This window comes from Biomphalaria glabrata, chromosome 10 (genome assembly GCF_947242115.1).
Source record: "Biomphalaria glabrata chromosome 10, xgBioGlab47.1, whole genome shotgun sequence".
NCBI classification, from domain to species: Eukaryota; Metazoa; Mollusca; class Gastropoda; family Planorbidae; genus Biomphalaria; species Biomphalaria glabrata.
The window spans coordinates 29,762,804-29,776,678 of NC_074720.1; the positions used below are offsets into that span (position 1 = coordinate 29,762,804).

At 35.9% G+C, this 13,875-nt stretch overlaps 3 protein-coding genes across 3 annotated transcripts in view; 2 read left to right on the top strand and 1 right to left on the bottom strand.

Annotated features, from left to right (window-relative positions):
• Positions 1–13,875, bottom strand: part of LOC106054434 (protein kinase C and casein kinase substrate in neurons protein 3-like) — a 228,999-nt gene that overhangs the window by 165,113 nt on the left and 50,011 nt on the right. The gene's annotated exons all lie outside the window — the stretch shown is intronic.
• Positions 3,464–8,078, top strand: LOC106054436 (von Willebrand factor C domain-containing protein 2-like). Its single transcript, XM_056044770.1, has 3 exons — positions 3,464–3,651; positions 7,212–7,361; positions 7,967–8,078. The coding sequence occupies exons 1-3, from the start codon at positions 3,550–3,552 to the stop codon at positions 7,985–7,987; spliced, it is 273 nt and encodes a 90-aa protein (XP_055900745.1). The 5' UTR covers positions 3,464–3,549; the 3' UTR covers positions 7,988–8,078.
• Positions 10,973–13,154, top strand: LOC106054435 (cysteine-rich motor neuron 1 protein-like). The gene is made up of 3 exons (XM_013210290.2): positions 10,973–11,157; positions 12,239–12,388; positions 13,081–13,154. Exons 1-3 carry the CDS (start codon positions 11,053–11,055, stop codon positions 13,099–13,101), a joined length of 276 nt encoding a protein of 91 aa, XP_013065744.2. The 5' UTR covers positions 10,973–11,052; the 3' UTR covers positions 13,102–13,154.

Below are 13,875 nucleotides of genomic sequence, written 5' to 3' on the forward strand. Positions count from 1 at the left end.
AAGTCAACATTATTCACAATGATATATTTTTGAAAACTCCCCGAGGCTAAATGCAGGCTAAATTAAGGGCGAGGTGGCTGAGTGATACAGCGCTTAACTTCCAAACAAAGAGGTTTCAGGTTTCGAATCTCAGTGAAGACTGGAATTTGAATTTCGGAATTTTATTTTTTTGCACGTTTCCGAGTCCCATCAGTTCTGATAGGTAGGCCTCCTGGCACAGTACAACCTCATTAACTGTGGAAAACAAAGAGATCTTTACATCATTTAGGCACACTAGGTCTCGAGTCCCATCAGTTCTGATAGGTAGGCCTCCAGGATTAGTAAAACCTCATTAACCTTGGAAAACAAAGAGACCTTTAGCCTCGCTAAGTCTCCTAGTCCTTTCAGTTCTGATAGGTAGGCCTCCTGGCACAGTACAACCTCATTAACTGTGGAAAACAAAAAGACCATTTACATCATTTAGGCTCACTAGGTCTCCGAGTCCTTTCAGTTCTGATAGGTAGGCCTCCTGGCACAGTACAACCTCATTAACTGTGGAAAACAAAGAGACCTTTACATCATTTAGGCTCACTAGGTCTCCGAGTCCTTTCAGTTCTGATAGGTAGGCCTCCTGGCACAGTACAACCTCATTAACTGTGGAAAACAAAGAGACCTTTACATCATTTAGGCTCACTAGGTCTCCGAGTCCTTTCAGTTCTGATAGGTAGGCCTCCTGGCACAGTACAACCTCATTAACTGTGGAAAACAAAAAGACCATTTACATCATTAAGCCTCGCTAGGTCTGAAAGTGTTACTTTATTATCAAATGCAGATTATCATAATCTAAATGTGTAATAATAGACATATAGCACGTACTTTTACAATCTTTACAATCGTTTATGCGATCAGGCGACAAAATACTTTTATGAGAAAAGAAATAAACAATAGTCTTGAACTACAGGGACAGTTTTTTAGAGATATATCTTGTTAATTTAGAGCTACTTACAAACTATGATAAAAAAAATTTCTGAACAGAATTTAATTAAACTATTATTTCTTTGAAACAAAGGTCTATCCTACAAAAGAATTATTGATTCCAAAAATAAAAAAAAAAATCAAAAAAAAATCATGAACTCGTATATATTAATTTCTGAAGTGTCGCTACAAAATTTATACTTAAAATTATGTGTTTCTTTGATAAAGTGTATAGCAGACGCCTACAAATCTGAAGACCAGGAGAGTACCGTTAACTAACACAATCGTGTAGAGTTATGATCGATTTAAAATAATTGATGCAATTTCAGTCAATAGAACTTATTATTAACTTATTAGGCCCTACAATCATGCTTTTCAAGAAGTTTAAAACTCAAAAAAAAAATAATTGTGTAAACCAACTTTTATCTGACATAAAAAGATTACAGCACGGAATCATCCACTGATAAGGTTATAAGTTAACTAGCGATAGTAGTTTTAGTGGCGTATCTAGCCTGTAGTGCAGGCAATGTCAAACATTGTATTCGCTGGCCGCATGCGGCCCGCCGTCACTTTGCATGCTGCCCGCTTGGCCACATCAAGAATTATTAAAATAATGTTAAATTTTTAAGCGTTTAACAGTCACCACTAATTTTTAGGTAAAATATTTAATGAAACAAACATACAATAAAACAATAACAAACAAGGTAAAACGTAAACATTAACTTCGTTGAACGTATTCAGTTTTCTTTAATGATCAGAGTTTGTAAAACAAATCATTTCTGAAGTGTTGAGTTGGTAACTTTTTAATTATTATTTAATTGTTTATAATCACATCATAAATAAGCCGCTGGATCTCCTGTCATAAAGTATTGAAGAGATTGTTTGCACTGCGTGAGGAAATTGTATTGTTTCTGAACATGAAAGGTGAACCTGTTGAACATTTCCATACTGACGACTGGGTTCGGGATTTGGCATTAGCAGTTGATCTCACTGGTCACCTGCAAGACTTGAATGTGAAACTTCAAAGTAAAGACAGAATTGTCACAACTGCGTGTGGTGATGTGAAGTGCTTTCAAGCAAAGTTACGCCTGTGGATAAACCAAACTTCAAGAGAAAATCTTGTTCACTTCTCAACGTGTCAGGAACTAAAAAGATTAAATACGGCTGCAACATTTGGTAAATATGTCTTACACCTACAATCTTTATTAGATGCTTTCAATGACCTTTTTCGTGACTTCGTTTCATACGAGCAAGAAGTTTCGTTGTTTGTGTCTCCATTTTCATTTGATTCTGAAAAATGCTGCTGGAAATGTGCAACTAGAGCTGATAGAAAAGCAGTCAGATTCTTTGTTAAAATAAGAGCATATAGAAGTGGCTGTTTTAGAGCTATTTACCTGAATACGTTGAATTGCAAAATTTGCAGCCAGACAGAATTCTAGCTATGTTTGCAAGCACTGGTCTTCTTTTCCATAATGAAAGCTACAAAAACACCTCAGCGTTCAAGACTATCTGATCAAAATTTGTCATCAGTGATTAGCGTGTCAGTGGCAAACTAACTTCAACCTGGCAATAAACTTTGTATCCCAGAAAAAATGTCAAGCGTCAGGACAACGAAAATAACGCGTAACCATAGTAATTTTTAATAAACCAAATAGTACTACAAATTTAGCTAAGGGACATGTATGCTATTGTATGTTTCTAATTCACATACAACTAGTAGGCTGTTTTCCAAATGATTTTTGGCTACAGCCCTTCAGGTCATAGTAAGTTTTTTATGTGACCCATACACCTTAATGAGTTTGACAAAACTGCTGTGGAGTTGAGACCAGATAGTTTCAAGCCTGTGATGTAGCTAGCCTGTGGTCTTGGCACAGTGATTAAAACTTGACACACACATTTTTTTCCCCTACTGCCTATTTGTTAAGCACCATTTCAAAACTAAAGAAGAAATGTGATCCTAAAATATTTATTTTGGTCTGGAAATGTGTTAAAATTCTGGCTAGTAGTCTTCTTTTTACTTCTACACACAGTATAAAGGGGACTAATTCAACTTATAGCGCCAGATCTGTTAAGTACATTTTCTTTCCCTTGTTCGACACCAAACAAAGTAATTAATTACCAATGATAAATTAACTAATAGGTTAACTTTAAAAAAAAATGATTCTTGTTTTGTCAGGTAAAAAAATAATCATGCAAAATTTCTACTTGATCCGAATTGGGTTTGGGAGACAGAGCTGAGTTATTATACAAAGAGAGCGATTTCAATGCTACCAGGAATGTAAATACATTTTACTTTAGATGTTTTTCATTCCTTATTAATCTGGTTTTGTTTCATTGTCACCTGTTTTTTTTATAAAACAAATAATCTGAAAGTAAGGCCACTTTTAATTTGGAGGAAAAAAAATTACGATTGTTTACGGTTTGACTCATAAAAAGAGGCCAAGTTGGGAGAGAAAAAATAACGCCACGTACATTTAAAAAACAACAAAACAAATTGAGATGATGACCACCTGGCCAGAACCAAAGATAAATTCAAACCTACATTTTTTTTGTACATTGGTCTCAAGACAGTCGTCTGGCAAAGTGACTTCCAAAATGAAAGCTCAATTTGTTCTCTTTGTCTTGGCCAGTGTGTCGTTCTATGTCAACAGCGCCCCGGCCTCAGGCTGTGTGACTTCTAATGGAATACAAGTTGCAGTAAGTTGAGACATGAATTTAACAATTAGAACTCGGAAACGTTTTATTACGTGGGGTCAACAGAACGTATACATCGTCATAGGGTCGACAGGACTAGAGATTAGGATTGGTGGGAAGTGTAATTACAAAGACAGACACAAAAAAAAGTAAAGTTCCCTTTACAGACCAAGTGATCAATGGGGTGGATAATGTAAAGGTCATCTGTTTCTGTGGCCCACGGTTAACGAGGGTGTTATGTTGCCAGCACAACGACGAACCGCCTTTACTTTTCCACAACTAATGTCAGTTACCCATTAGAGCTGGGTGGACTCAAAGATCCCGCAAGTAAAAATCCCAGTCTTCACCAGGATTCGAGCCCGGGATCCCTGGTTCGGAAGCCAAGCGCTATACCACTCTGTCACCGCGCCTCCAATATGACTTAAGTACGAAGAAAGCAAATTGACCTGTAAGAAAAGTCTTCTAAGACATTACTTTTTCATTGCGCCATCCTGAGTTTTCTTGGGAGAATAAAACATTGATGGATGTCAGACTCAAATATTATTTTAAAACTCAGTTGTTGTTGTTTTTAGTTATACCGCTAACATGAACCAAACAATTCCATGGTAAACTGATACAGTCTGTAAAACCGTTTTCAGGACTTATGTTATTTATTATCAGATATTTTTAAATGTCCAGGTATTTAATTATAATTATAACTATAATAATTGTATGTTTACTTGAAGAAGAGTTATTTTCTTTTGGTATTATAATTTTGTTAGTCCCTAGGTTCAGCCTAACAGACACATCCATGTGCACACAGTCATACAAAAAGTAATAAACTATGTGGATGATGATGTAAACTAAAATATGAATTTAATATTATCATATGTACACAAAGATAGTAATATGAATACTGTGAATGATTAGTAATACAAATTAAATATAAAGATAATAAATAATAATTACATTCATAATAAATAATTAAATAATATTAATGTACTAAACACAAATCTAAGAAAATACTCAGAAAGACAGAAAAATAACGGCATAGTCCTTGTTCCATATGCTAGGATACATTTATACCAATGCTCCTTCTTCCCTAGTGCTATTAGAGCATGGAATGGGTCAGCCAGGAAAACCAGCGACTTGGCAGAATTTAAGTCATTGGTTAATATGCATGACTGAATGCATGACGTGTAGGACGTAATCATCTTCTTTTTTTGAAGTAACGTCTGTATATTATAAGATAAGATATTATGTTACCTAACAACGATGACAAGACATCAACAGTGACTTCAACAACACCAACACCAACTGACTTCACATAATTGTACCGAAAATTCATCTCTGTAGCAGATAATGAATAAAATGTCAATGAACATCAATCTTAGTAGAAGCATACAAGTACTGTTATTAACTTCAGACCAACAAGACTGACAAAGATGACGACAACAATGTCCAGGGTAATACCAGCATCCACAGTATCAACTCAACGGTGTAATAGGTAATGTCCAACACTGAAACCCTTTGGAAATAAAGAAACAAACAAACAGAGACTCTAACTAAAACTACAAATAGTCATACGAACGAATCCGCATAAAGAATATCATTACAATATAAAATAAAATTCACCCTAAACAGGGGTCAAAGAGTAGGCCCTACTACCAAAAATAGATCCAAGCCAATACGGCTAAGGCCTTCCAGTAGCAAAAGACAAGGAAATATTTAGGATCACAAAAAGTACAGCTTGACAAGAGAGCAAGAGTTAACATTTGACGTCACATCAAATCATGACAAGGCGACAAGGGAAACAAATACTACACAAAATTCTACTAGAAAAATGACGTCATTGCCCTAGATTTTCTAGAAGAAAGCGGTGCACTTCGAACACCATAGAATAAAACGGCGCTTTCAGTTTGAAACAAACTGCGACAACCGTAGAACGAAAGAATCCTGTGGACAACCGTAGAACGAAAGAATCCTGTGGACAACCGTAGAACGAAAGAATCCTGTGGACAACCGTAGAACGAAAGAATCCTGTGGACAACCGTAGAACGAAAGAATCCTGTGGACAACCGTAGAACGAAAGAATCCTGTGAACAACCATAGAACGAAAGAATCCTGTGAACAACCGTAGAACGAAAGAATCCTGTGAACAACCGTAGAACGAAAGAATCCTGTGGACAACCGTAGAACGAAAGAATCCTGTGGACAACCGTAGAACGAAAGAATCCTGTGGACAACCATAGAACGAAAGAATCCTGTGGACAACCATAGAACGAAAGAATCCTGTGGACAACCGTAGAACGAAAGAATCCTGTCCTGTCTCATAACGAGGCTCAGAAATACACAATGTCTATGAAGAAAAGATCTAGAGCCAGGACGACACAAAGAAACTTGGGGATAACGACATTGATGCTATAAAGTTGAAGCGCATGTCTATCTCATTGAAGATCTGCATCTAATATTTTCACACCAAAGGCGAGTGTTTTTGCTAGTGTCGTAAAAAAGGTGACTGGGGTATTGAGTCACTCATTAGAGAGGGAAGGGGTGAGATATTGTTATAAGGACGAAGCGAAACAGGAAAAGTAAAAAGTCAAGATAGATAGATTTGTACAACTATGTGTCTGTGACATGACGACCAACCTGGTCCCATTTTGACATAAAGCATTGTATTGACATTTAAAGCCTAAAAATCTTTAAGTTTAAAAATAGACCTGTTCAAGATATGCTTGTGTGTATCCTACCCTTTCTGTAACTCGTCAACATAATGAAGGATGAAAATGTTATATATATATATATATATATATATATATATATATATATATATATGTAATTTATATATGCTTCAATTTTCAACAAGTCTCAACATCTATGAATAAGTTATAAATAGGATGCTGCGATTTCTAATCCAAATAATGTATGTCTCATGTGTCTTGTGAATTTGTTCTGTGACTTAATGCTAGCTGGAAATATGTTTGTTGACAGCGTACCGGATTATTTTATGTTGCAGGTTTTAGTTTGCATTTGTTCTGGTGCATGAATAGAAGGCTGCTATAAAAGGCCACATAAAAGACTTTCTAAAAGGTAACAAAGCTTCTGGTCACTGTATATGCTCCTGTGACATAATAATAAGACTTGTCTTTGAGTCCGAAGATTAATAAGGAATGTAGTATTTCCCGTGGATACGCAGACCCAGCTGCGAACTACATATTTTGCCACCATTGTCTGGCGGTAGTCGACTTAGATTTTCTTTTCGCCGTCTACGTCTGTCATCGGCACCGGATTTTCTTTTGGTCTCAAATGTGTATCCCGTGGCCTTTGTAAGTGACCTCCAGCCGTCTCGTTCTGTAGCCGCCTGCAACCAGGTGCTCTCTTCTATATTAGTTATGTGACATAACTGTATTTAATACGCAATCACCACCCTCCCGAATTTCTTACAGTGTTGCCCAAATTATAAAGTTAATCTCGCTCCGTACATCTGTCATCTACACGTTCACTTGATGAGCTTTATGTTTAAACCAGATCACAAGAAAAGCAACAAGTAAAAATGTTTATTCCAATGTACATTTTTTTTCTAGGAAGGCGCCACCTACAAGCCAACAGCTTGTGAGTTTTGTACGTGCAACAATGGACGTCTGATGTGTGCTATCCAGGATTGCGCCTTCCCACACTGTGATACTTACATTACTCCCCCTGGTCACTGTTGTCCAGTTTGTCAGAGCGGCTTTGTGAGTAGAATGTTCCACTAGTTGCTTGCAGTTGATAACTTCATGTTTAAAACTCTCATAAACATTTACTGCTGCATTGTTTGTTTTTGTTTTTAAATACAAATTTTGCTTGTGGACGGAACTGTTAAAATCAAAGCATTATTGTTTTTTAATAGAAATAAAAATCAAACAAGAACATAAAATTAAAATGCTATCTTACATTATTTAGACCAATTGACCTCCTTTTAATGTGTGCATCTTCTGTTTGGCATCTCTTAAAGCGGGATAACATAAACTAGAATAGACGCAAATTAGAACCGCGAGATTTATAACAAATGAATAGCTACTGAAGTAACATTTGAGACGACTAAAAAGTAAAGTAGCATTAGTACATAAAACACTGAGCCATAAATTACAAATACATAAACAACAAAATAATATACTTAGAAAGACATAAAGATAAAGGCGCATTAGTTATTCGTATACTAGGACAAATTCATATAAATGCTTAGGCCCCGTATTCTTCCTTGGTGTCAGAATGGGTTACCTAAATCAGCCAGTACAAACTAGTGACTTAGCAGAGTTTAAATATAGATTGAATTAATATTATTTTATTCTATTTCCAGGGACCTGAAATCGCAGTTTAAAACTTGTGAATGATGACGAGCTTTTGGTGAAACACTTGTTAATGGAGTTTAAAAGTTTTATATGCAAATGAAATAAAACATCTGTTGTAGAGCAGTGTTTCTTTCATTCTTAAATGGTACAATTTGAAAACATTGATGCTTCAAACGTATAAGACAAAGGATAAATAGATTTAGTTGAAAACTGCATAGACGACTTGATTTGAAAAGTGTCGAGGAAACGAATAATAACTGAGAGCAGCACACAATGTAGTCTTTTAACACCCTCGCTAGCTACAAGCCTACGTCAGTCTCTCTAAGGATTGAAACAAGGACAAAATTTAAAAAAATAATACCGATACTTTAAAAAAAAGCTCATTTTGAGTCCAATCGCCATATCTCACAATATTGTTTTTGTTTTGACATGTTTCGGATGTTCCTTCAGAGTTGAAGATAATCTACTTCCTAGTATTTCCAAAAAAAAAAAAAAAAGTTAACTATCCACATGACTTAGAAACATTAAGAAAGAGACTTGGATTAGGCCTGATCTGTATTCGAGCAATAAACTTTTTTGTGTGGAAATAATAGCTATAAAAATTATAATGTATCGATCCCCTGTAGGTACTTATAATGTAAATAAATTATACAGGCCACAAAATAAAATATTAACAATGTGTTACTATCCAGTGAACGAATTGTCAGTCAACGATTTGTCGGTGAACGAATTTTCAGTGAACGATTTGTCGTGTGGAACGATTTCTCGTAAACCAACTGTCGGTGAACAAGTTGTCGGTGAAAAAGTTGTCTGTGAGTCAGTTGTTGGTGAGTGATATGTCGGATGAACGAATAATCGTGTAAACGAATTGTCGGGTGAACGAAATGTCGTGAACGATTTGTCGATGAACGATTTGTCGTGCAACCGTTAGGGCACCTAATGTGTTCACAGACTCCTGGACTATCATGGATTTATCCCGGTTTTCAAAACTTGCTTTTGCTCTGTTGATTGTGTTGTGCGTTGGATTGTAGCTCCAGCCAACGTGTCCAACAGACCTTTGTAGGTATAGTACTACATTTGATATCAAAACTTAAAGAAGTTGAAAAACATAAAAAACAACAACAAAAAAACTTGTGTTTACCAGGTGTATGCAACTTTCAATTTTAATATAGAAAAGTATGAAATACAACTTAAATTATAGAATGTTAAATGAGTTAAGGTACCCAATATAGCCTACTTCAATTAAATTAAAAACTACTACTTTCAATATAGACCTACAATTACAACTGATTCTATTGTTTCCACTCTCTTCCGCCGTTCACCCACTTTTATCTCTTGACGTGCACCAATCCTACTCAATGTTACATCAGACACTCGACACACACCAGAGGCGTAGTGAGAAAAACGTGCGCTCGGGGCAACCAGGGGCATCGTGCCACTTGCTCTCCCTCACTACGCCTCTGACACACACACAAACACCCCATAGCATTTTCCCTACTTCTGGAAAGTCGTTTGGATGTAGACCCAGAGCTACTAGATTAAATGAAAACTTGATCCAGACACGACAGTATTTGCCATAAACTTTTTGAATCAAGGGCGGCAACCTAAATGTACATCTTTGGGATTGACGAACTTTAACATTTTAATTATAACTATATTCAAGTAACATTTAATGATAATAAAAATGTACGGAAGGTCCAAAAAGTCACCACACCCGTGAAATATCAAGAAAGATACTTTTTTAAAGCATTATCTGAATCTCTAGAGTGGGCTAGCCAGAAGCTTTTACAAGGGAGGGTGGGGGGAGTTTTGGAAGGGGTGATTTTTATTCATTTGCCATTACACACACACACACATACAAAATACCAAATTAATCTTCATTATATTCTCCCTTTCATTTTTTTGACGTCTTTTGTATCCTAGCATAGGTTCTTTCTGGAGTTAGTTGAACGCATGTAGACACATCTCTCCTTTGCCAGCCTGAAGTCTGGTGCAGCGCTGTGAGCTACCACAATATATAGTTCCTAAGACTAAGACTGCTTTTTTTTATCATTATGGAAATTTGTTGTGATCACAAGGACTCTTTTCTCATATAAAATTTCCTGTATTTAAAATAAATAAATACATATTCTGAGATGTCTACAGCGCAATATCTTGCTAGTCCTGTTTAAAAAAATTGCAGGTCACAAATTTGCTATTCACGCTCATGGCTGTAGCTTTGCTTTACTTTAAAGAAGAGTCAGGTTTTAACCTTAAAATTCCATTTAATTCAGAACCCTTTGGAGGGGTTTGAACTCACCCCCCCCCCTTTTGGCTACGCTCATGGAATTTAGAGACTGTCGTTTGCTTAGTTTTTATTACGGAAGGTTGTTTTTTTTATAAACTTCAAACCCTCCTTGGCAACGTTGGAGAAAGTGATGGTTTAACATTAAAATCCCCCCCCCCCCAAACCAAGAGAGAGTTTAATTTTATATCATTATATTGTCATAATTTAAAAAAGGAGGGAGTCAGAGTGGTCCATGGAAAAATAAACACCATATAGGTAACCGGTGGGTAATGCTAGATTAAAGTTTCTTTTTTTTTCTTTTTTTTACTTTAAAAACTTATAACATACAAAAAATGACAATTTTTTTTGCAAAGGGGGGGGGGGGGGACATTTTATTTCTGTTTAAATCTATCGTTCCTAACTTATTAAGAGTAAAATTACACTTTTCACATAAATTCCAAGTAACAATAATCGCTCTTACGAAACAGCTTCATAAAGTAGGAATTGTCTTTTAAAAAAAACACTATTTTGTGTGTTTTAATTTTCTTAAACGATATTTGTAATTAGAATTTGTTATCATAACCATAAGCAAGCCTTTTACTTGATCAAACATGTAGATCTTTTTTTACAACTTAAAATAGCCCCTGCGCATTGTTTTATCACAAAGTAGGACATCAGTAAGTTTTTCACATCAACTAGGTCTAAAACTAGTATTAGAATAATAAAAAAAAAAAAGATATAAACAGACCAGTCAGAAGTAAAGATAGATTAAACCAAAGCTTACTTTGATCTCAACAGAAACTCCGGACACTGTCTGACACTGTTACAATGAAAACTATACTATATGTATTATTTGTCTTGGCCTGTGGGGCTGTGCCTGTGGTCAGCGTCCCATTGTCAACATGCGTGACGTCTTCAGGATTACATATTGCGGTGAGTAGACACGAAAGTAGACACCACGTTCAACATTTCCTAAGTTGGATGAATCTAGCAAGTAGAAGAGGTTTTGAACGCTAACTTTTGGCAAAGAGAACTGACAGTGTTGCACTAAACAAATATTTATATTATTTAGGGAGTCTTGTTGTCATGACAACTGATAACTAGCAAGCCCTGTCTCAAGTGTAGGGAAGTATATAGGCTGTACAATTACAAACTGGTAATGGATAAAACAGTTCTAAACAAGTATAAATAAAGGTTTTAATGATATGAATGTGTGCAATCTCACTACGAGCGATGATGCCACACGATAGCAAGAAACGTAGATACAAAGACACTTGCTACTTTATGAAGTTGATACCCGATAACTTTTTGTCAAAGCGATTGTTTTGTTCTGAATATTGAATGAATGGTTGAAAATGAAAAAAGAGCGAAGTTATTAATGGACAGTTTTGACCAGGGCGCGAACAATGAACCAACCGACTGGACAACTCAGCCTAGCTGCAAACCAGGACCAAATTATTACAATCCTTATAAAATACAGAAGTTATTTCAAAGAAGATCTTTGCGTCATACAGGTGTCCCTAGGTCAATCTAGTCATGCATGTTAATCAATGACTTAAACTCTTCCAAGTCACTGGTTTTCAAATTCCATACTCTAATAGCACTAGGGAAGAAGGAGCAATTGTACAAGTTTGTCCTAGCATATGGAACAAGGAATGTGCCTTTATCTTTGTGTCTTTCTAAGTTTTTTTATTAGGTTTTATTTTTGGTATTTGAAGGTTATGGTTCAGTGTTTTATGTAGGCTATAATTGCTACTTTACTTTTAAGTCTTCTATTCTGATCGGTCTCTAAATTTAGTGATTTTACTAAAGGTGTTACTCTAATTAAATCTGAATATTCGTCTATCATGAATCTCACTGCTCTATTTTGTTTCTGTTCTAGTTTCTTAATGTTTTCTTGAGAGATTCCAAACAGAGGATGCATATTCTATAATTGGCCTCTGAAGAGAACAATTTGACACATCACAAATGACAGAACTCAACTATTATTTAATAGATGCTATGCTTCCCTTAGGACGGCTACACTTTTAAAGCGACACCATGTGAGTTTTGCACTTGCCATATTGGACATCTAACATGTGGCGTCCAAGACTGTGCCCTCCCAAACTGTGAAAGTTACACAACTCCCCCAGGACAATGTTGCCCTGTGTGTCAGAGCGTCAAGGTGAGTGACCTTCCGTGGCCATTTTTTTTTAAATCACGTGTCTCTTACATAATTAAAAGTGAGTCATTTTATGAAAAGCAAGTTTATGATCAGGTAAACAATTTTTGTTTTAACCATTAACAACTCGCAGTGTACACAGACCTGTGGATGAACCAGTAACAACTCGCAGTGTACACACAGACCTATGGCTGAACCAGTAACAACTCGCAGTGTACACACAGAGCTATGGCTGAACCAGTAACAACTCGCAGTGTACACACAGACCTATAGCTGAACCAGTAACAACTCGCAGTGTACACACAGAGCTATGGCTGAACCAGTAACAACTCGCAGTGTACACACAGACCTGTTGAATTCTCACCTTCTATCTTCATGTACATTAATTTTTTTTTTACACAAAGTTTAATAAATTTTTATTGGTATTACAAAAAAAACCCCAACATTTTGCCAGGCCAGCCGCCAAAAAGGAGAGGGGTGGGGGAGGATTTTATGCGTCTTGTATATATATTGGAAGTTTTCTTTTGACATGACAAAAAAAAAAAAAAGGTTGTGGGGGTGGAAGTCAGTCCACATGTAGGCCTACACACATGTACGTCTGTTGTGAAAATATTTCTGATTTGTATGCAGAGTGAAAGTTGTAAGTCCAAACAAAACATGGAGTATGTCTAATATGTTTCACTTTTTATTTCCAGGATTCTGTACCTGCTATTTGAAATCACGGATTGTGGTAATTTTTTTTAAAAAAAATAAAGAGTTGACAATGAAACTCTGTCATTGTTTTCATTTGAAAATAGCAAAATGTCTACAGTACAAGCAATGAGTAAGTTAAATAATGAAAAGCAAAACTTAGTTCTGTACAAATAACCAAATGTATTCTAAGTGTTGATCAGGATTACAGAATGACGTAGAGTAACAGTTCAACTTGCAGGGTGACAAACTGAACCAGACAACAGACAACTAGATCCTACAACAAAGGTAGATCAATGCTACTGCCCACTAGTCTAGACCATCTCACTGGAGAAGCAGTTACATCATGATGAAGATACGGACACAAAATAACTTAAAGAGAGTAATTGTGTTGATAAAGAATGTTGATAATGATGTAGATGAGGCCCATGTTAGGGGGGGTGGGGTAACAAGTTAGTTTGATGATTGGGATGAGAATAACGTCAAGATGAGGCATTAAAATAAAACAATGGAGTTGTTTCAACTTCGTGAGACGATGGAAGAAAATAACATTAGTTTAATGTGTAGACTTTGAACTGTTGAATTTATACAGAACATAATGTATTGTTACAAATAAACTTCAATGTATTGTAAAGTATAACTTTGGAAATGAATTCCTTACATCAGAAATAAAACAAATTCATTTAAATAAACAAACACACTTGGAGCAAGAACAAAACATTTTCCCAAAGTTTAAGAATAGAATACATGGTAAACATTTTTGGAAACCTCATTTCACTCAAACTAAGTCTATCTCCAAC

Coding starts and splice junctions, on each gene's coding strand:
- LOC106054436 (XM_056044770.1), top strand. CDS start 3,550: ATGAAAGCTCAATTTGTTCTCTTTGTCTTGGCCAGTGTGTCGTTCTAT. Junction 3,652..7,211: donor CTAATGGAATACAAGTTGCA/GTAAGTTGAGAC, acceptor TTTTTTTTCTAG/GAAGGCGCCACCTACAAGCC. Junction 7,362..7,966: donor CAGTTTGTCAGAGCGGCTTT/GTGAGTAGAATG, acceptor TTCTATTTCCAG/GGACCTGAAATCGCAGTTTA.
- LOC106054435 (XM_013210290.2), top strand. CDS start 11,053: ATGAAAACTATACTATATGTATTATTTGTCTTGGCCTGTGGGGCTGTG. Junction 11,158..12,238: donor CTTCAGGATTACATATTGCG/GTGAGTAGACAC, acceptor TGCTTCCCTTAG/GACGGCTACACTTTTAAAGC. Junction 12,389..13,080: donor CTGTGTGTCAGAGCGTCAAG/GTGAGTGACCTT, acceptor TTTTATTTCCAG/GATTCTGTACCTGCTATTTG.